This window comes from Cygnus olor, chromosome 1, assembly GCF_009769625.2.
Source record: "Cygnus olor isolate bCygOlo1 chromosome 1, bCygOlo1.pri.v2, whole genome shotgun sequence".
Lineage (NCBI taxonomy): Eukaryota > Metazoa > Chordata > Aves > Anseriformes > Anatidae > Cygnus > Cygnus olor.
In genome coordinates this window covers 182,512,559-182,533,853 of record NC_049169.1, presented here as the reverse complement: position 1 = coordinate 182,533,853, position 21,295 = coordinate 182,512,559, and the positions used below count along the sequence as shown (strand labels likewise).

Here is a 21,295-nt window from a genome sequence, read left to right as displayed (position 1 = left end):
CCCTTTGGCCAGTTTGGGTCAGCTGTCCTGGGTCTGTCCCCTCCCAGCTTCTGCTGCATCCCTAGCCTGCTCGCTAGCAGGACAGAGAGAGGCTGAAAAGTCCTTGGCTTGGTGTAAGCACTGCTCTACAACAATTAAAACATCAGCATGTTATCAGCGCTGTTCTCATCCTAATCCAAAACATAGCACCCTGCCAGCTACTAGGAGGAAAATTAACTCTGTCCTAACTGAAACCAGGACAGATAGAAACTGATGATAAACTATGTGATTATAGTTAGTGAACATGTCAAATCTATCATTAGAGAATTTATCTTTGCAGAAAGTTGATTTATTTTTTTTAAAACGACATACAAATATCTGTGGAAGATTAACATGTATAGTTGCATGTATATGCTGCTTTGTTCTTCATATGCAAATTTACTTAGCAGTGACCAGAAATAAGCTTCTGGTGTTCCATATCTGTCCCTTCTGTAGGTAGAACACAGGCGCCAACTATAAGTATGTATGTATACTCCCACAATCTCAGGACCCGGGTTTGAACATGAAACTTTTTTGTTTCTGTAAACTCTGTATCTAAACTGCAGAAGTCATTGCTAGTCAATTTCTGTCCTCATGGTAAGAGCAGGAAATGCAGTGACAAGGGTAATCTGCAGTGCATGCAGAATGAAGTACACACCAGGCCATGCCTAAAGAATAAGCCACATGCCACAAATCTTACTAGTCACCTAATAAGAGCCAGATCTAATCCTCAGTCTCAGCAGTTATGTGATTCATATATGCCACTATCTTCCTGCCTTTGATGCCTCAATTTTTTATTTTCTGTTTAAGAAGCTGATGGCCCTGTCTGTGGAGATACTGAACATCAGCAGACCCTTTGAAAATAGGAAGCACAAAACACGTGATAAACACACTGAGGTGGTTGAGGGCAGATGCCCAACATTTACCAATCTGATTTGGGCAGGATTACTGAGAGTTACTACTTTGCACTGCCCAGCCTTGCACAATAAGCAGGTGTATATCTGGGCAGACAAGGGTTAACGGTTTCTCAGTTTATTTCCATACCTCTGTATGCATTTAATTGTTCTACACAAATTCTGTGTAAAATTGTAAAGCAGTCAAGGTTTTCTAAAGTATAATTTATATATACATAGATATATTTCTAATGTATAAATGAAAGTATTTGGTACAGATGATTTTGTTCAGATGGTATATGTTCACATTGGTGAACATGTTAGCTTCCTGACCCATTCATGGAGGAACACTCCTGTTTTCTTCTTGCTGCTGGCAAACAGGATGGTACCACATCACTGTATCTCTGTAAGGGAGTGCTGTAGGAAATGCCCGAACTTTCTGAAACTTTGCAGAATGCTAGAGAAAAATAGACTTGAATTCAGGCTACAGAAATAAACTACTTCTGACATATAAACAAGACTTTGTAAACCTGAAATAAGGAAACATTATGCATCTGTTTGGGGCCAGATTCATGCCAGAAATCTCCAGTAATACAAAGCCCATCAGAATGAGTTTCACAGATGCAGATCCACAAGTAGGCTGCCATGGAAGCCACGACTAGTACTACTGCCACAGTGCTGATGGGTGCTGCCTTGGGACAATAGGCAGGGAGGCACTGATAAAGAGCATCCCTGACACAGCTTTTATTGGTAGGAACCAGCTTGAATGTCTGGTGAGAACAAAAGTATTATTCCTTCTACAGAACCTCTGGGCATGTTGTTCCTAAATACGAACGCCATCTATCCTGTGGACTTTCCTCAGCCTACTAGAGCATCAGTGTGATGATGTTCTAGTAATGATAGCATAACATACTCTAACAATGATAACATATGTAAAACCAGGCTTTGCAGGGAAGTATGTACTTTGGAAAACTGAAGCATGGTGAAAACTCTAGGCCCCACAATGTAAATTCTTGTTTAAGACTGTTGAGTGAGCCCAAATGATACCAGCCCTCCCAAACAGCTGATAAAACAAGAGAAAAGGAAAAGAGTGCAGCTGGTGTTTTGCAGAAGTGTGATTTTGTCATCTGCAAGTGGAATGACCTGTACTGATTGGCTTCTGCTGCCAGGTTCTCTGTACCCAACCAGCATGCGTATTAGTGAAGAGGGACGCTTGGTTGTCAACTTCAAGACTGAAGCCCGGTTTCGTGGTCTGTTTGTGATGTCCCATCCAGGTAAGCTTAATCTACAGTTTAGCAGTGCTGTAAAAACAAAGGCTGACACCTCTCTGAAATTTTGTATTTTTCATCTTTGTTATTCCTGCTGCTGAAATCTGAATTTTTAATATGCTGTCCAGCTAACAACTCATTCTTTGCTTGGGATTTTTTACTTATCATTGATGACTGTATTCAGACTTTCAAATTTAATGAAATATACCTGAATTTGATAGAAAGCAAGTAATTCCACTTGATGAAAAGGCTGATTTATGAAAGGTGAAGTTCTGTCCACTAGGGATCTATGAATACATGTTTTTAATCCAAAAGCTAAGATTAACTACCTATGTATGTTGCCCTAGGGATTTAGGATTAAAATTTATTTTCTAATTCACAACCTTTCTGTGTTATTTAGACCTTTTTCCAAAGAGTAAGAAAAGGTCTTGTAAAAGTGTTGTATCGCTCTGTTAATAAAACATTCTCACTGTCATTCAATTAGTTATTACTGAGGACCTGATCCTGCAATTTAATCTGTTTAAACCCCACTGCCTTTATTCGGAATAATCACAGGTGTAAGCCTCTCTGTCCAGACATAAGTCTGAGCATGAATGCTGGCAATGGAAAAGATTATCTAACTAAATTAAATCTGCCAAACAATAATGGGAAGGGAAAAATCATTTTAAGAAATCTCTTTTAGTTTAACTCAGTTTTATTAACCTATAGAAATCCTTCATAGTGATTCTGCTTTTTCTCAGCTGTCCTCTAGAGTTTTAGCTTTTGCGCTAAAACTGGTAGAGCTGAAAGAGTTACACTGCTAAGAGAAATTATGTTTTGTTCCCTGGGCTGACATTCCAAGTTAAAAACAGGAGGGATTATAGATCCTTGCCATTCCACTCTCAGTGTTTTGCCTTTCTGTTAGATTTAATCTTTATACAGTTCTGGTTGCGTAGCCCAAAAACAACTGTTGAATAGACACTGGAACAAGAGTCAAGGGGGCCCAGCTGTGTTGACTGTAATTGATTGTGTTACTTTCAGTTAATAAAATTCAGTACCCTGTAAAAGCATTAACATCAACCATGGCATTATAGGTTATGAATTATGGGGAAAGCTTGTCAGGCTCTGAGAGTCTACAGTGAAACGCTAAAGGTGACAAATCTGTCTCTTGGCATGTTTCTAGCTTCATCTCTAACTTCCATGGTTATGTCAGCTGATCACCCAGGCCTGACATTCAGCCTCAGCCTCATCCGAAGCGAGCCAACCTACAACCAGCCAGTACAGCAGTGGAGCTTCGTTTCAGATTTTGCGGTAAAACCTTATCCTTTGCTGTGTCTTCTCCTGCCCCAGCCTATTGGTTAGGATGTTGGTGCAACACCTCTCTCTCTTTCCCCCATAAGGTTCGAGACTATTCTGGAACGTACACTGTGAAGCTGATAGCTTGTACCACTGCTCCACACCAGGAGTACAGCCTACCAGTGATCTGTAATCCTAGAGAGCCGATCACATTTGATCTGGACATCCGATTCCAACAGGTAGCTTCCCAGTGATGCCTTCTTCATATTTCCTTTTTATTTTAATTCTCAAATTGTAATAGTGGTAGAAATTGAATTTACTTGCTTACCAACAAACCTGTTCCTAAACCAGTGGGACAGTACATACCCTCTCCTGCTGTTTAACTAATCTTATGGAACTTGGAAAAGCTAATGTAGGAGCACAAATGTTTTTTTGACCTCAATGCAACAATAACCTTTGGCCATTCCTCTGTAATAGCCAGTAGAAAGTTCATTGACATCGATTTGGGTGATACTGTAATATCAGCTAACCTATTGGAATTCTTTACTTATGTGTTGACTTTTGCTGTGAAATAGTTTTATCAGATAATTAAGAAAATATAATGCTGTTATCAGAAAAATTTCACCTGTCACAAAGATCAGAGATAGGTCTCTAGTATTGCAAGTGGAGCCTTCAGAGGAAGATTCATGCAATCCTAAGGAAGGTCTTCCTTCACTGACTGTGCAGGAGGTGTAAATAAGCTACACTGGATAAATGCTTAGCTTTAAGACTCAGTTATGAAAGCGAGTGAGAAAAATCCCACCCACAGCAATATGGATCGCATGGTAACCTACGGACAGGCAAACAGCATACATTTCACATTTCTCTAATAAAGTATAGAGTAATTGGACGCTGCTGTGGAAAGCAATGACTGAAAAATATCTGGCAGTCATGTTGGATAGTTAGCAGAACATAAACTACCATTTTACATGTTATCAAAAGGGTAAGCATGACCTTGGGACATGTAAGGAGGAAGTTTTGTCACTTCTGTATTTGGAGCCAATACAACCAATACAATGCGGCTGTGGTTTCATGCTCATTAATAGTATAGATGTTTGCTATTAGATCATCTTACAGTATAAATACAACCCGGATCAGTCAGGGATACACAATCACTTTCCTGTTGAATTAGCCAGAGTACACAAGAGAATGTATGTAGTCTTTATGCTTTTATTTGGCATTATGCCAGCTATGGGAGAACAGATGATTACTGATATGGCATTAAGTCCTGGTGAAACAGAGAGATGATACGTGATCTGACATGAAACCTGCCTTTTCAGAATTAAACCAGCAAAGCATTTTGGAAAAAAAAAAAGTGAATGGCTGGGGTGGGGTCGAGGAGAAGGGGTTTATATTAGTTCATCACTTTGGCTTTTGTTTGGCATTTCTAATCTGCTTCCAGGAGCTCTAAAGCTATTCACAGCAGTGTTGAACCATACCTTGGTCCTCATAAAAACAAGGAAGATGTTGATAATGTGAAGAAAATTGAAAAGAACAGCAAAAAAAAATAATTGCAAAAAATGGCAAAGTAGCTTAGGGAGAGACATAATTCTATCTAAAGTATAGATAGGGCTGGAGACCTATCTTACCTAAAAGAAGCCTAAGGAGCAATTTTTTGAAGTTGTGAGAACTGCCTTGGGAAAATAAAATGGCTACTATAGGGTTTATAATATCAAATAAAGCTTTAATAATGTAGTATATGCAAGTTTCATGTACATAAATTAAAATCAGGTGCATAATTGCCAAGGAACCGTGACCAGTTAGTCCCCATCACCAGTAATTTTCATCAAGACCAACTCTTTTTCTTGAGATACTCACACCAAAAAGAATTCAGGAGATTTTGCTGCCCTTCATATTGTTCCCTTTGATCACAGATTGAAAGAATATATGGACTTAAAGCAGGTTCCAATAAGATTTTTAGGCATTCTGCATAAATGAATAAGCATTAGTATCCATGTTTTAGAAATAAGAAACATAAGACAGAGAAGTGAGCATGAAAGTTCACACTGTGATGCTGTTTCCTAGACTAGGAGACACATGCTACCTGGCACAGGCCCGCTGAAGTCAGTGCGTGCAGGTCTCAAAACCAGATCAAAATTATTTTGAATGTAAAATCAAATGATGAAATCATAGAATCATAGAATCATTTAGGTTGGAAAAGACCTCTAAGATCATCTGGTCCAACCTTTAACCTAGTACTTCCAAGTCCACTATTAAATGATGTCCCTAAGCGCAACATCTACATGTTTTTTGAAGACCTCCAGGGGTGGTGATTCAGCTACTTCCCTGGGCAGCCTGTTCCAATACTTCATAATGCTTTCAGTGAAGAAATTTTTCCTAATACTCAACCTAAGCCTCCCCTGGAGTTGTTTCTCCCAGTTTTCATTCTAGCGCCCCAGCTGTTCTACTGAATTATCTTCTTGGTATTTTTAATATGAAACTTTCCATCTTCTTGGAATCTTTGTAATCTAATTTCACTATTGGTTTCACTGTTCATGAGTGAAAGGCCATTTTAAGGTGCAAACATAAAGTAGAAAAGATATTTTGGTGTTCTTCCTCTGAAGATTTTGGTTCAACATTTCCTTCTTTATCACGTATCTGCCCATTTCCTTTTTTCTTCTTTCTGTGGCCCCTGAAGAGGGAAGCTGGTAGCCCATAACACTGAGTATTGTATTACCACTACCTCATTCTGGGATGTCCTGTACATGAAAAGGATCCAACCTGCAGTCTCTGCTTTATCCCACTCCTTTCAACTTCTCCTTTCTTTAAATGTGAATGACTAGTTCCTGACAGAAGCACTTCCATAATCAAGGTATTTGCTGCCCTGAGATGTACCTATCACAGAATCACAGAATGGTTGCGGTTGCAAGGGACTGCTGGAGATCATCTTGCCCAACTCCCCTGCTCAAGCAATCTCTAAAGAGCAATCTGTTTCTTGAAGTAGCAAGCATTCCATGAGCTTTTGACCCATGGAGATTGGGATTTGTATCATCAGTGATCTGTATCATTTGTATCTGGTCACCAACTCATCCATATGCAGAGTTGATGGGCATGGCAAATAAAAAAAATAAATTGGCAGTATTTTTTTCAACCAGCAGAACCTCTCAGATTATCTTTTTAAGAGCTCATTTGTTTAAAATAAATATTTATAATGAAAATAATTGCATTTAAACTACTGCTATAAATTGCAGCTGTGGGTTTGCCACTGGCAGCCCTGAGACTTACATGTAAAGCTGAAACAAAAATGGTAACTTAAAAAAGGATGCCTAAGAGATGTATTTGCAGTCACATGCATAATATTTACCCAGGCCATTGCTGTTAACATTGTTGTAAACTGTGTGGCTGAAGCCCAGTGCCTTTAGCTGGAAACTTTTTGTTTCCAACTCGGTAGACATTTATTCTGCCAAGGAAGATCTTGGTGAGGCCATGCTTGATTCTTTTTCAGATCCACAGCTGCAAAACAGCTGTCAGTCAGGTATTTGAAGCTGTGGAATTGCAACCCAATAGCTTGAATCCAGGCATTCAGAAGACTCATTCCAAAGAGACTGGAAATGATTTTTTAATTATTATTACTTCTGTGAAAAGGCTATAGGGGTAGGGTTCATCTTTACGAGGAGTGGCAGTGACTTTATAAAAATGTTTCAGCTGTATATTCCAAATATACTGGCTGTATATGCCAAATCCTGCTGCTTTGACAGTTCTGGGACTATATTGTGGGAAAGGGATTTGAAGAAGAATAAGCACGCATAACTTGTGGCAGTAGTTTCTATTGATATTGTTGCATCTCATTCCATCAACACCATGGGCTGGCAAGAATGTTTTCATTTGTGTTTTCCTTCCTTCCTTTCCACATTTATATGCATATATATGTGAGCATTTTTGAGCATTTTTCTTATTTGTTTAATGAGCTCTTGTTTTTTTTGTTGTTTGTTTGTTTTGTTTTGTTTTGTTTCTTGAATGCATGCAATGCATCTTTTTGAACTGTGGATTCTCCCCAGTGTTTCTGTTCATTATGTTCTTTACTTTTTTGTTATGGCTTGTCTCTGTATAGGTTGCCTTCTAATTTATGTTTATGAATTATATGGCCCAATGAGAACCTGCTTCTGATAACATTGTTTCATTGTTTTCTTGTAGTGTAATCAAGAAAAATCATAGATAACAGTGTTGAATATATGAAGACAAACATTATCATTAAAGATGCTCAAATGATTTGGTACATTTTCACATATATGATCTGAGATAAATGTACAGACATCCTATGGCACATCAGAAGAACTAAAACTTTCAAATAACTGGTAGAGAGTCAGAGGTGGGACTTGGGTGTAAGGATGAAAATGGGATACAGAAAATAGGCTGAGTTAAAGGGAGATTAGATATTGAGGGAAATATTTTCCTAGTGTTATCCACACACAGAAGTTGCTCTGGGCACCTTCTTGTCTGGGATTTGGAAAAATGTGGTGAGAAGAAATTAACCTAGAATCTAATCAAACATCGCAGGGATGTATAACCCAAAGATTATATGTGTGTAAAATACATAGCAATATATTTCTAGTGCAAAGAAATCTTTATGGTTAAACTGTTTCCTTTTATGTAGATATGCAGAGCTGATGAATCATGTACACTGAGAGAAGACTGGGTTGTGTTTTAAAAGTGATTAAAGAGTGCTTGTTGAATAGCTTTATGCTGTTGTGTTTTAGGTCAGTGATCCAGTGGCTGCTGAGTTCAGCTTGAATACCCAGATGTTCCTCCTCTCCAAAAAGACACTATGGCTATCTGATGGCTCAATGGGCTTTGGGCAAGAAAGTGATGTTGCTTTCTCAGAAGGTAAAATTGTGCACAGTTCATAGACTTCTAGTATGTAATCCACACTATCAGGATCCTGTTTCAGTCAAAACAAACTAGGAGTAAGGGTTTAACTTGCCACTTGTGTTCTTTTTCATTTGCCTTTCCCACCTGGCACTTTACATAAGAGCTATTGGCCAATCTGCACTGAAACTGTTATGTCTGAGGGTAACAGTACTGATGCCATTTTTCATATACTGAGCACTTTATAAACATTGGCTAATACTAAGAACATTCCTACTTGATAAGTGAATGTTACACAATCTTTTTGTTGTGGGTTAACATACTGGGTCTGGCTGAGATGGAGCTAACTTTCTTCAAAGCAGCCCATATGGTGCTGTACTTTGCATTTACGCCTAAAACAGTGTTGATAACACTCAAATGTTTTGTCTACTGCTAGCACAGTGTTAGTGCTTTCTAATTCCCCCCTGCCCTCTACCAAGTAGGCCAGGGATTGGAAGAGGATGGATCGTGACATAGGTGGGACAACTGACCCAAACTGACCAAAGTGATACCCTATACCATATGATGTAATGCTGAGCAATAAAAGCTCAGGGAAAGGAGGCGAAAGCTAGGGGGACATTCATGTTTATGGTGTTTTTCTTCCCAAGTAACCATTACACATGCTGAGTCCCTGCTTTCCAGGAAATGGCTAAACATCTGATGATGAATGGATTCTTCCTATTGTTTTGCTTGCATGTGCAGCTTTTATTCTCTCTATTAGGCTGTCATTAGCTCAATTCATGAGTCTTCTCACTTTCCATCTATTCTCTATGTGTCCTGTGGGAGGGGTAGGCTGAGTGGGTGTTGGCCAGGGTCCACCCAGTGCAGTGAGGTAGATAACAGAACAGAAATCAAAGTCAAAGCTAAGATGAACACTCAGAATTCCTGCTCACCTAATACTGTGTCCAGACCCTCTAGAAGAGAGAGTTTTTGAAAAAAGTTGTGTGAAACAATAGACCAAAACTGGGCTTCACTCAGTACATCTATTGGTGAATTGTTCTATGACCTAAGCAGTCACTCCATTTTTCTCCTTTCTTTCTGTGCCTCTTTTGCTGATTGATCAGAATGCCAACATCTTGAATCCAAGTCTGTCTTTTCTGATAAGTTTGCACAGTCTCTTGAACAGCAGGTATCTGTCCTCTCTCAAAGTCTACAGTTACTACAAGTTGTGTTAAAAAAAAATGTACCACTTCTCCTTTCCTTCTCCAAATTCTTGTCCTTCCTAATCACTTTCTGTCGCGTGTACTGACCACTGTACATAGTACACTTTTCTTGCCTGCATAGTAACGGCTCAGGTTATTTGTACAGGCCTTGCAAGTATGTTTTATCTTAAATCTTATCAGACAGCTGAAATGCAATTACACAGTAGGGAGCTGAGTCTCTGAAAATGTCTCTGTTGCTTTTCATGATGTTCATGTCACTTGTACAGTATTAAATGCTGCCAGTCTGACCAAGTATAAATAAACTCTTATCCAGCCTAAACAGAATTCTGCTGACATAATAAAGAACAACTCTTCAATGAGTTGCATTGCTGGGAGACAAAAACCTCCATCACAGTTTGCTGTAGAGTAGTACATGTTTCTTTAAGCCATTTTTTGAATGAAGACCTGAATATAGCCCAGTATTTAAAGCAGCCTCTGAACTGGTTCAAGTTACAGCAACAGCAAATGACCACCTACTGCTGTTATGTGGCCCAGAGTGTGTGGAAGAGTGTCTGCTCTGATCACAACCTTTGACAACACCCTGTGGTGGAAGTTGGGTAGCCAGGTGTCTCAAGTAGACTCTGGGTATAGCTGTAGGCAGACTGGAAATCTTCAGCTTGGACCTTCGAGGTGACCAGAAACTGCATTCAAATTACACTGCGCTAAGCTTCTTGACTAGGCTTTTTTATTTAGCCTCAGTATTGTGCTAAATGTTCCAGTGCAATAGGATGTGAACTGCGTGCACTCTTTACAGGTGATACCATTTATGGTCGGGTGATGGTGGATCCAGTGCAGAACCTGGGTGATTCCTTCTACTGCAGCATTGAGAAGGTTTTCCTGTGCACGGGAGCTGATGGATATGTACCCAAGTATAATCCATCCAACACTGAATATGGGTGCCTTGCTGATTCTCCATCCCTTCTGTACAGATTTAAGATTGTGGTAAGTGTTCTAATTCTGGGAGAATGCACATATATATCTATATAGATAGATATTTCTCACTTCTTTTTCATCTAAAAACAACTTGGAAGAAATAAATCTGTGTTTTACAATTTTTTAATTTTTTTTCCTGTATGACCACGTAGGACAAAGCTCAACCAGAGACACAAGCCACAAGCTTTGGAAATGTGCTTTTTAATGCAAAACTTGCCGTAGATGATCCTGAAGCAATTTCTTTAGTTAAACAGCCAGGCTCTGATGGATTTAAAGTGGACTCAACTCCCCTGTTTCAGGTATGTTTTCTGTACCTTAGTAGCAAGAGCACTGAAGCAAAAAAGAAACACTTGCAAAAGAAGTGTTTTTAAGTGTAAGTCATGTTGAAGTCAACAGAAAGATTTATTGTGATTTCAGTACAGTTAAACAGGATTATAAATGCTTACAAATTTCTAGATGAAAAATCTGGACTACTTATTAAAAGATTCCTATAGGGATAATATCCTTTTCTTCTGTTTAATTCCATAATCTAACAAGAAATTACACCAATGACTGTTAAACATTTCCTCTAAAAGCATAAGTTTCTTGTTACACAGCATTGTTTTATTCCTTCACATCGCTTGTCTAAGACAAAAAATAAAAGAATCGTAAGCATTTATAGTGAACTTCATCAAAATCTGATTGATATTCAGCATTTTCTGTGCAAGTCATTCTCACAAACCTGCACGCTGCAAAATATCTAAGCACTGGAAATCATGAAATTGAAAACTAAAGGGTACACCTACTTCTTAATTCCATATAATCATTCAGCAGTTTGCTTTCATCCTTTAGATCTATATGATCCAGCCAGCAGTTGTCTCTTTAGTATTTATCTTCTCTTTAGTATTTATCTTCTCTTTAGTATTTGCAAAACTACATGCAAAACTGAAAAGTATGTTAGAAAAAGTACCGAGGAGACTTTAATCCTACTCCTGGCCATTCAGTGTTGAGTCTTCTTAACAGCATAAAAAAGGTTTCATAACCTGTCCCTATGAAATTGTTATCTCATTTTCTATGTAAAGAATCCATTTCCAATAATGTAGTAATTTTTTGCCATCATTCTGTCAAGAGTGAGAATATGAAGAAACAATGGCATGTCCTGAAAAACTCTTGTAGAAATGAGTAAAATAGAAAATATGTTCAGTTTTTTCACAATAACAGAGCTTGGGAGCAACCACTGGTAGTCATAGAGTCTGGCTACGGAAAGGAATGGACACTATCCCTTCTACACCCTCTTAAAATTTTGGCAGAAAACATGTCTTCTCTGGGACTGACTGGCACATAGTGGTTTTTATCTGTGCATGGTTTCGAAAGTACTGTCCAGAAAATCAATACAAAGTGGTGATTTATTTCCTCTGTTTATAGCACTGCCCAGATTATGCATGTTTGTGTTTAAAAACAAAATACATGTCTTTCTAGGTGTCTTTGGGTAGGGAGTGGTATGTCCATACAATCTACACTGTACGTTCAAAAGAGAATGCTAACCGTGGAATTGGCAAAAGAAGCGTAGAGCACCAGTACCACTCGCTCTTTAGTGGAGGAGGCCCAGGAGCGTCCACACAGAGACGTCAGAAGAGAGGAGTTGCGGGAGCTCCAGAGCTTGCAAAAGACATTGGAGTAGAAAACAACCGAGGAACAAACATACAACACATAGCACTAGATCGCACCAGCAAGAAACAGGTTCCTCAAAGGGAGGTTGTGGTCAATGGTGTACTCCCTAGAGAACTGAATAACCAGAACTCAGGGGTCAGCATAGTCACAATCGTTGGTGGAGCTGCTGCCATTTTCCTTGCCATCTGCTTAATTGCAATCATTGTTTTGCTGCTAAAATGGAGACAAAATTCTGAGAAGAAGGAAGCCGCAAAGAAGTCAGGCAGCAATGAACCAATGATGCTACCAGACAATTATACCAGCGACAGCTCTGAGGTTTGATCCCAAGACCACAGGATTCAAGCCAGAGTCTCCAGGGTGCCTCAAAACAAACTTGAACTGCACTTTGTTAGCAGCAGATCATGGTGACTCATAAAGAGTAAAAAGTGCTTCTAGGTGTACTTGAAATTTTTTATCCTGAACTCTTGCTGCCTTTATCAACGATAGAAGAATCTATACTGACTCTCCCACTTTACACGAAAGGTTATCATGACGTCCTTATATCATGCACTAATCTTTAGCAGGAATTCAAGGAGCTGCATCGTAAGGGAGAGATTTGTGTTTTGTTTTTTTATTTGCTGACGTTTCAAAAAAGTAGAAGAACCTATCCAAAGGTGCTATAGATCCTGTCTGTAATAAGAGAGGAAATCTGTTTCTTTAGAAACACAGAATACTTGAGAGGTAGAATCCATACAATCTTCAGTTAATTTTGTACTGTTTCTCACAAGAAAGTCAATGTCTACTGTTAGGCTGAAAGGTGATAAAATGTTTCAGGCATGAATCCTCCCTCCTGTAAGCCTTTTACTTCATTTAAGCTATACCGGTGATTATTTTTTTCCTTGTGTTTAAATGAACTTTTTCAAAAGACAGCTAGATTAGACAGCGTAACATTATAATCAGTTGCATGTCACAGAAAGCAATACATACTCTTTTCTGCAAATTCTTATTCAGCTATTTAATCTGATCTTTTTTTCCCTCACGTTTTCCTTATTTATGTTTATATAAAGCCAAAGAATACACCAAATCCAGAAGGAATTTTGTTTTTCGCAGGAACTGGACACTTATGTCTTCTTAAGTTTATAACGGATCATGGAAGTTTTGTAAGGTAAATTATATTTTCTAGTGCATATCCACTGCTGGGAAATGCAAGCATTAGTGTTTCAGTACCTAGAGAAGATGGTAGTGTTAGATTCAAAATGCAGAGGACAAGGTTCTGCCTGAACTGAGCCTAGGAATCATGATACTGAATCCAGTGTGTGATTGTCAGTTGCTATATTAAGTGGCAACAAAGTGAAGAAAAAAAAAAAAAAAGAGAAAAAAATATGATTGAATCAAGTAGTATTTATTACTGTATAATCATAACACATCTTGACAAACATTCTGGGTCATTGTTGGGCTGTTTTTTTAACAAGTGACTGCTTTCAAAAGAGTCATTGTAATTTTTTCTCAGCCTTCCTGATTTAGATCATTTGACAGCTTGATGTCTCACAAAAGTTTGGATCAGCAGCGTCCCATGTCAGTTCTTATCCAAACAAGACCTTTTCTGCCCCAAAGATATCCTGCCTAATGCTTGGCCATGGAAATTATCTAAACCTTCAAGATAGGTCGTCCCATTTGTTCCACTAGCATTTAATATGAATAAATCTTTACCAGTCAATGGAGTTCAACTATATAAACTATATAAAACCAGAAGCAGGCTGTTGAGATTGTTGCTGAAAAACCTGCTCCTTTCCACCACCTGTGCTGCTGAGTGCAGGCAGCCACCAATCTTCAAGCCGCGGCACCTCCAGAATTTGGGATTCTGGGGGCTGTGTTGTAGACATCTGAGTTACCAGGATCCAGCTTGCAAGCAGCCTGGCAGCCAGCACACAATGCTGCCACTGAGCTAAAAAATCTATCTGAAAGGCTTCCTAGCCTGGCTGCGGTGCTCTGCAAACACAGTTAGACCCGACCTCCGAGCAATAAGGCTCAGAAATGTGGAGGTCAACTCTCCTGGGAAGGTCTGGGCCATGATTCATGGTATGGTGTGAATATGCCCACAAAGGGACTCACACTTATATTTCTTGCTCTGGATTTATATTGTTATGACTTCACTCATTTCACAAGATTCCATCATTTTTTCAGCAAGTGAATCAGGGCAGAATCTGTACTATCTTTTTCTGTGTTTTTTCTGAAGACTGTTATTCAGACTGCTTAATTGAAAGATGTTTTCAGCAACCTAAGGGTCAAACTACATTATTAAAGTCATGCAGTTATCTTTTATTTTAATTAATCTGAGTTCTAGCCTGAAACAATTATCCATAAGACATGCCCAGTGCATTAGACCTTTTCCCTAGTCACCTGACATTAATTTGGTCTTCTAATGCAGTTCCTGGTTTTGTGAGCCATGTATTATGTGTGCAAGATTGATCAAAGACTTAACCCACGGATATGTTTTATATGTAAAGCTTAGAACTAAGTCGTGATTGTAACCTTAGGATCAAATTTGCCTTTGTGCCTGTATATGAAACCACTACGATAATGAGAAATGCAGAATTTGTCTCCTAGAACCTATGTGTTTGGATAGTAACAGTCAATGATTCTACAGTAAAATGGGACACATGTAAATAATAGAACATTTTAATATTTATAAAATGCCTGTTTTGTGTAAGCAGAGAAGATCTTTTAAAATATATATATAATAAATACATAAATTAGGTGTTTATCAGTAGAGCTATTTTTCTGCTTTTGAATTTTAACAGACAAATATCATTAAAGTTTCTTGCAGGCAAAATCTTTTTTTTTTTTTTTTGTAGTTATTATTATTTCTTTTAATTAAACCATATCAAAAAAGCATGTGTTCTACAAGCCAAATATTGAGCCTGGTAGACAACTGATCACTGCTTTGAATAGTGTCTAATTGCAGCTCTGCAAAACGTTCAGATTGATGGGGATTATCAGACAAACGTTTTTCAAACAATATATAAAAATAGTGCAAACTGCTGATAGCAAAGAAAAACACAACACAAACACTGAAAAGCTGGACACGAATGAGTGAGAGTCTTGAATCAGATATCAAAGTCTTCTGCCTGGGAAAAAAATCCCAATGTTTTCATTAAGGCCTGCCGGATTTGTCCCATTCTTAAGAAATTGGATTTCTTACAATTCAGTGAACTATAAGTACATCTGTAACAGCATGCCTTTGTTATTACGGCTTCAAGGTTTTGGATTTCAGCAAGATGTTTTGGAGGCTTATTAACATTTTTCTTTCTACTTAACAAGTGGCCTTGTTTATACTAACCTGAATAAGTGCCTCGTTCCCAGTTATGTGCACAAATATGTTAATATTTATCTATCCATGCAATAAACTGAATATATTATATATATATATTTAATCTGTTTCCAGATTATGTATTCAATCTTCTTTTCCCTGAAGATACATATTCTGCTAGCAGTAATACCATTTGTTAAACCCTTTATACAATACCTACTGTGTTTAAACTTGTTATCAAGTTGTCAGAAATCTTTCCATACATATTTATTTGGAACAATTTCTTGTGCATGTCTATGGCTGTGATATTTGGCGTTTGTATCAGGAAACAAATAAAACTACTTCTGTTTTGGTTACTAATCTAAAATTTGTGTAAAAATGTCACATAGTGGAGACTGGTCAGTAGTGCAGTATTAAGAAAAATTAATTTCTCACATCGACAGAAGGACATAAACTTACTGCTGTGTTTATAATAAATCTCACTGCTTTGTTCCTGAAGCGGTTGCTTTCTGGTCATGAAGTGCGCAGCACAGGGGTTGCTTTTTAATCACTGGGGTTGTGCTCATGTCTCAGAGAGGGGTTTTTCTTCCAATTACAGAGCATCAGAAATTTCTAGACAGGTAGATATCAGCAGTTAGTCTGCAAGTCTTGAATGTCATGTTCCTGTGCATTTCCATGTCTGTCCCCTTCTACTACCTAGACTTGCTTATATGGATTGTGTGCTTGTACTTGCACTCAGTTCCTTAGACTAAGCTGGACCCTCCAGTGTAATGTCTGTGAGCTCTGTGTTGTGATTTCTGCCACTGCAAATCAGACTGAATGTGTTTCTGTCCTGCTTCAATGCAAATAGCTACAAATGATATAAATCAGCAAAGAATCTGGTCACAAGACTATAGCACTGTCAATAGATCAAAGGGCATTCATTTCCCACTTGGCGATTGTCCACAGCAGTTAAGTCATGTCCATTTTCGTTGATTCCAGCACTTAGTGCAGTTATAATGCTACTCAGGTGTCCGAGCATGTTCCAGAAAGTCCAGGATGTCTTTCCCTTCACAGCCCAAACATGAGTGCATTATTCCAGCATTTGTAGGAGTTGGGGTTTTTTTTGTTTGTTTGTTTGTTTTTTTGATGCATCCTCACTGTCTTTTGAAATAATTACTCTTCAAATTCAGCAAATTAATGCCTTAATTTTGAAAGCTCTTCAGAAAATTTCTCTAAAGCGATTGGCTCTTTGATTTTTCTTTTTCTCATTTTTTATCTCAAGAGATGATCCATTTAGAATTTACCTTGCACTTTGGTGAGTATCCATCGACTTCCAGTAAAAATGAAGGGAACAGCTAGAAGATCTTGAAACAAAGCATCTTGTTTTATTTAATGGCCAATGTTCAAGCATGCATTGAATTCCTGCTATCGCCTATTACTTGCATTTTCATGATACAAGTTTTCCTGAATGTAAGTTTACATGTAAAGCATGAATCTGCTGTTGCACAAGTTGAAGTGCTCCAGTTAAACTAGTGGAACGGAAGTAGCAAGTGTAATGATTGTCATCTCTAGTGGGTTTTGACCATATTTTGTAGCAAAAGCCCTAAATCAGTTACCGTGGAAGTCAAGAGGAGGTTTTCTGGATAAGTGCACTCATCACAGAAGGAATGTCTTCTCCGTGAGGAGAGATTAAATGGGTAAGACTCCCTTCTACTCTTCAGCCTAGGGAAGAAATGCTAGAAATGTAATATTCTCAAGGGAGAATATTACAGAGGTGCATTAAATCCTGAAGGTTACAGGGACAGTGAACAGTGAATTACTATTTCTCGCTATTTTAGAGAGATTCCACCTAACAAAATTTGCTGTGTACAAGAATGAAACAAAGTAGACAATACCTTGGCTTGACACAAAATTAAAATTGCAAGGCTTTTTACTGCTGGATGTTATGTAGGCCAAACTGAAAAAGGAGTGAAACCCATAGAAGAAAGGTCCATTAAAATCATCTCTGTGTTTCAGCAGCCAGGTAAGAAAGGCCCGGCTAGAAAAAGCTGGGAGGATTCAGGAGAAGGATCAGGCTGTTCATCTTCTCTTGCCCTTCTCTTCCCTGCAACTCCACTCCTAGGCACGGAGGCACATCGCCCCACCTAGAAAAGCCACTCTCATGCCCTAACAGTTGTACAGAGTCCCCAGTCCCAGGCTTGGAACTAAAAGTACATAAAGTGTATAAAGTACAAAAAACATGTTTTTCTTCTTGGGATGAGAGGGAATTAAATTTTTCATTTGTCAGCACCCTAGGTCTCTAACAGCTGACTTACCTGCACCTCACGTCTACCTAGATCTCCTGCTGAGGACTGCTTGAAACAGATTTATGAGTCAATAGCTTTTTCCTGGCACATATCCTATGAAGGCATGAGATCTGGACAGAATGAGATAAAGCATCTGGGGAGAGGGAGGTGGGAGCACCACTTGAAGGTGCTGCTGAAGATTGTATTTGCCTTATAAATATGCTCCTTATATGATCCTGGCAAGAAAGAAACATAAATACCCAATTCTGTAAAAGAAGGAGCTCATGGGGATGTAGCTGGGCTTTTCTTCCATTTCTTGGTGAGACTTGAATTTCAGTACAGCAAGCTATGCTGTGGCCTGCAGGGACTGCTCCCCAGTATTGTCACGTCCAAGAAACAGATGCTGGAGCAGCATCTGGCTGATTGTTCACAGCAACACAATCCTCTGACCTTGGGGACAAAATGATGGCGCTATGTCAGGAGGTTGGCTTCACAGGACATGTCCTACCATCACCTTGTGACATCACTGAGCAGCACCACAGACCATAGCTTCAGTGGCACACCTTGCACAGTCTTATCAGGATCTTGAAACACTCTGCAAATTTAGTGTAGGTGACATTTGCCCTGATGAACAGGAATGGGCCCTCCCAGTAAGAGGAAGGGAAAGATCCACCTTCAAAGAGCATCAGCTGGAAAGAAACATAAGGCTGACCACTAGCTCACCCTGCTGCTCAGAAGATGTGCTCAGTTACGTCATGTCTTAAAAGACTCCAGAGGCTAAAGCCATACCAGACCGTGTTCACATCACCTAAACACTGCTCAGACGCTAACATGGATGAATTTGAACAACTACGTCCAAAAAAACCCACCCACCACATTAATGCACTGTGTCATAATAGGCACAAACCATTAGAAGCTGCCTAACAGAAGATGTGCAAGAGAGGAGTGCAAATCTCACTGCAGATTACGGGTCTCCATGCCGTGTTTGGTAGTGGGAAAAGGTTGGTTCGTCACCAGTGGTTCCTGCCAAGGTGCAGGCTGTGCTCTGGGACCTAAACCAGCCCAAGTGTGGTGTCTGACCACAACTGTCTCTGCTAACTTAAATGCTTTTAACCAGGCTGGCTTTTCCAAAAAGATGAGTTTCAGAGGCAGACCCCGCTTTCTGCTTTTCTGTAGCCAGGCTAAATGTGGGCAATCCGATAGCTGCTTTCTCTTAATGTCAGGATTTTTCCATACTAGTGTCTTACAGAGCTTGCCCAGGAAATTCAGATTCTGTTACTCCACATTAGCATGAAGAAGTTCGTGTGCACATCTCCTACAACTTAGTTCATTACTATGTCCTTGATTGTGGTGGTTTCCCTACCCAGCACCACTGCAGTCAGAGAACAGGGCCGCCGCTTCTGTCTGAGCTCCCTTGGCCTGGTGCACTGCAGCTTGGATTTTTCCTGTCCAGTTTGGCTCTCAGAATGAAGCTTAGTGGGAGGTATTTCTCCCCTAGGAAATTTCAGTTTCCCCAGGAAAGGCATTGGACATCTGTAACATTACGACTGCTAAGGGTGATGCCAATAATTCAAAAAAAACTCTTGCAGCCTTTAGGCATCGCCTGTAGTTCCCTTCTGGAGCTGTCAGCTGTGGTAATGTGCCTTATCCTCACCTCCTCATGAAGTGGCTGAGAATTTTTATTCTCCAGCAAAAGGATTGGTTTCAAAACATGACTGTAACAACACATACGCACGCAAAGAACATGCTTTTATTACTATATAAATTTTATATAGATTTTGTTATGTAATATATATTTAAATTTATGTGTAGGCATATTTAGTATATTGTGTATTTTATATAGTATACTATATATTGATGTAGGTAGGTATATAGTGTAGATTTTACTTATTGGTTATATTTTTGCATTAGATAATATACATTTTTATGTCATGTAATTTCTCAAGACAATATCGCAAGGATGAAGTGCTGCAATCTGGGAAGCAGAATTCAAGGTGTGTTTGCCTGGAAGGGATCCAAGGGACCCAAGGCCAAAACCTGAGAACACACGTCCCAGTGTTTGGGGTTGCGAGGGCTGGTTTGATATGCTCTGCTGAAGCCAAAAAATAATCAAACTTGTGACACCAGGACCGTCCTCCAGATGCTGACTGCAGCAGTCGCAGCTCTGGGACTGGCAGCTGCAGTGTCTGCTTCCAGCTTGTGCTCCTCAGTCATGGTCTGCTGCAGGATGCTCAAGAGGGGCACAGCCCTCCCCCCAAATGCCTCATGCCTGGAAAGATGCAAGTCAGTGTACTGAGAACAAGAGAAGTTGAATGACAGAAGTGCTCCAAACCATGTGTCAGTGCCTTGTCTATCCACCTTCCATCAAGATGCCGCAGCAGCAGGATTTCCCTATCCCGAGTGCTTACAGCCTGGGGACAGGAAAGCATTACCCATGGCAACTTTGTCCTTGAGCTCTCCTCTTGTACTGACGCTCTCTTAGCTCTCCTTCTGTGACTGCTGCGAGCTGTTTGTAGTCGCTCACTAGCCTGGAAATGACCCCAAGCGGAGAGAAAGGCCCAGTCAGTGAGCAGGGCCAGGGACAGCATGATGCTGCCAGCGTCTGGGCCACGTGAGTCTTTGCTGCCAGGTCCCCAGACATTTTAAGCTTCCTTCATTTGGTGAAGGTACAAAATGAAAATCAATTCAGCTGCCCAGGGAGTGAGGGAAGCTGGCTGCTGAGCAGAGACGCCTGCTGTGGGAAGCAGCCCGAGGCTCCTCAAAGGGGCAGCAGAGGTGCAGCTTTACTCCCAAGTGCCCACCAGCTGTGACTTGGTGGTTCCCAGCACCCCCAGCTGGGGAGGGAAGGGTGTCTTTGGTCCATCTGAGCCCTCGCCATCCCCCTGCTGCCATCAGACCTAACCTTCATCCTGCCCCTCACCAAACAGGCTGGGCATCTGCTCCTGAAGCGAACGGGTGAGCCTGAGATGCAAGGGACATCCCGCCTGGTGAGTTGGGGGCTTCTGTGGCAAATGGGTGTTTCATGTCTCTGTCATTCAGCGTTGGGTGAATCTGTTGGTTAAATAGAGGAAGGGGAAGGGAAGGGGAAGGGAAGGGGAAGGGGAAGGGGAAGGGGAAGGGGAAGGGGAAGGGGAAGGGGAAGGGGAAGGGGAAGGGGAAGGGGAAGGGGAAGGGGAAGGGGAAGGGGAAGGGGAAGGGGAAGGGGAAGGGGAAGGGGAAGGGGAAGGGGAAGGGGAAGGAAACCACATTTTCATTTTACAGTTTTCAGATGTTTAAGTACTGGAAATGAAATGCATCACAACAGACCATGTTTTTGTTCAGAGTCTAGTAAACTCAGCTCTCGTGGCATCAATGAGTTACATTACAGAAATGGGCAAAAATATCCTTCAGTGCTAATACAATTGTTAACAGCAGAAACATACAGAATTGGATATGGTCTGGGCTTAGCCGCTTCCTTCTGTATTCCTTTACTTTATTGCCTTCCTCCTTTTCACCTCCTTTAGCTCCTTCCTGTATTTCTTTTACTGCACTTTTGCCGCCCGAAAATGCAGAAAACATGCCACCTTCTGTTCTTTTCAGCAATTGCACAGTCCCCCAAGAGCTGACCCCCAGAAAT

At 40.0% G+C, this 21,295-nt stretch overlaps 2 protein-coding genes across 3 annotated transcripts in view; both read left to right on the top strand.

Annotated features, from left to right (window-relative positions):
• Positions 1–15,886, top strand: part of FREM2 (FRAS1 related extracellular matrix 2) — a 130,803-nt gene extending 114,917 nt beyond the window's left edge. The window contains exons 18-24 of the mRNA XM_040543318.1: positions 2,081–2,185; positions 3,342–3,469; positions 3,559–3,693; positions 8,191–8,317; positions 10,295–10,482; positions 10,626–10,772; positions 11,932–15,886. Of these exons, the coding sequence (XP_040399252.1) occupies positions 2,081–2,185; positions 3,342–3,469; positions 3,559–3,693; positions 8,191–8,317; positions 10,295–10,482; positions 10,626–10,772; positions 11,932–12,444 (1,343 nt within the window). The 3' untranslated portion in view covers positions 12,445–15,886. The remainder of the gene's footprint in view (positions 1–2,080; positions 2,186–3,341; positions 3,470–3,558; positions 3,694–8,190; positions 8,318–10,294; positions 10,483–10,625; positions 10,773–11,931) is intronic.
• A 2,854-nt stretch (positions 15,887–18,740) lies between these two features.
• LOC121062939 (complement C4-like) overlaps positions 18,741–21,295 on the top strand; it is a 58,438-nt gene continuing 55,883 nt past the window's right edge. The window contains exon 1 of one of the 2 annotated variants that reach the window (XM_040543254.1): positions 18,741–18,752. The gene's annotated coding sequence lies outside the window, so the exon portion shown is untranslated. Of the gene's footprint in view, positions 18,753–20,267; positions 20,667–21,295 lie in introns of those variants that run through there. The other variant, XM_040543253.1, reaches the window with a different exon arrangement.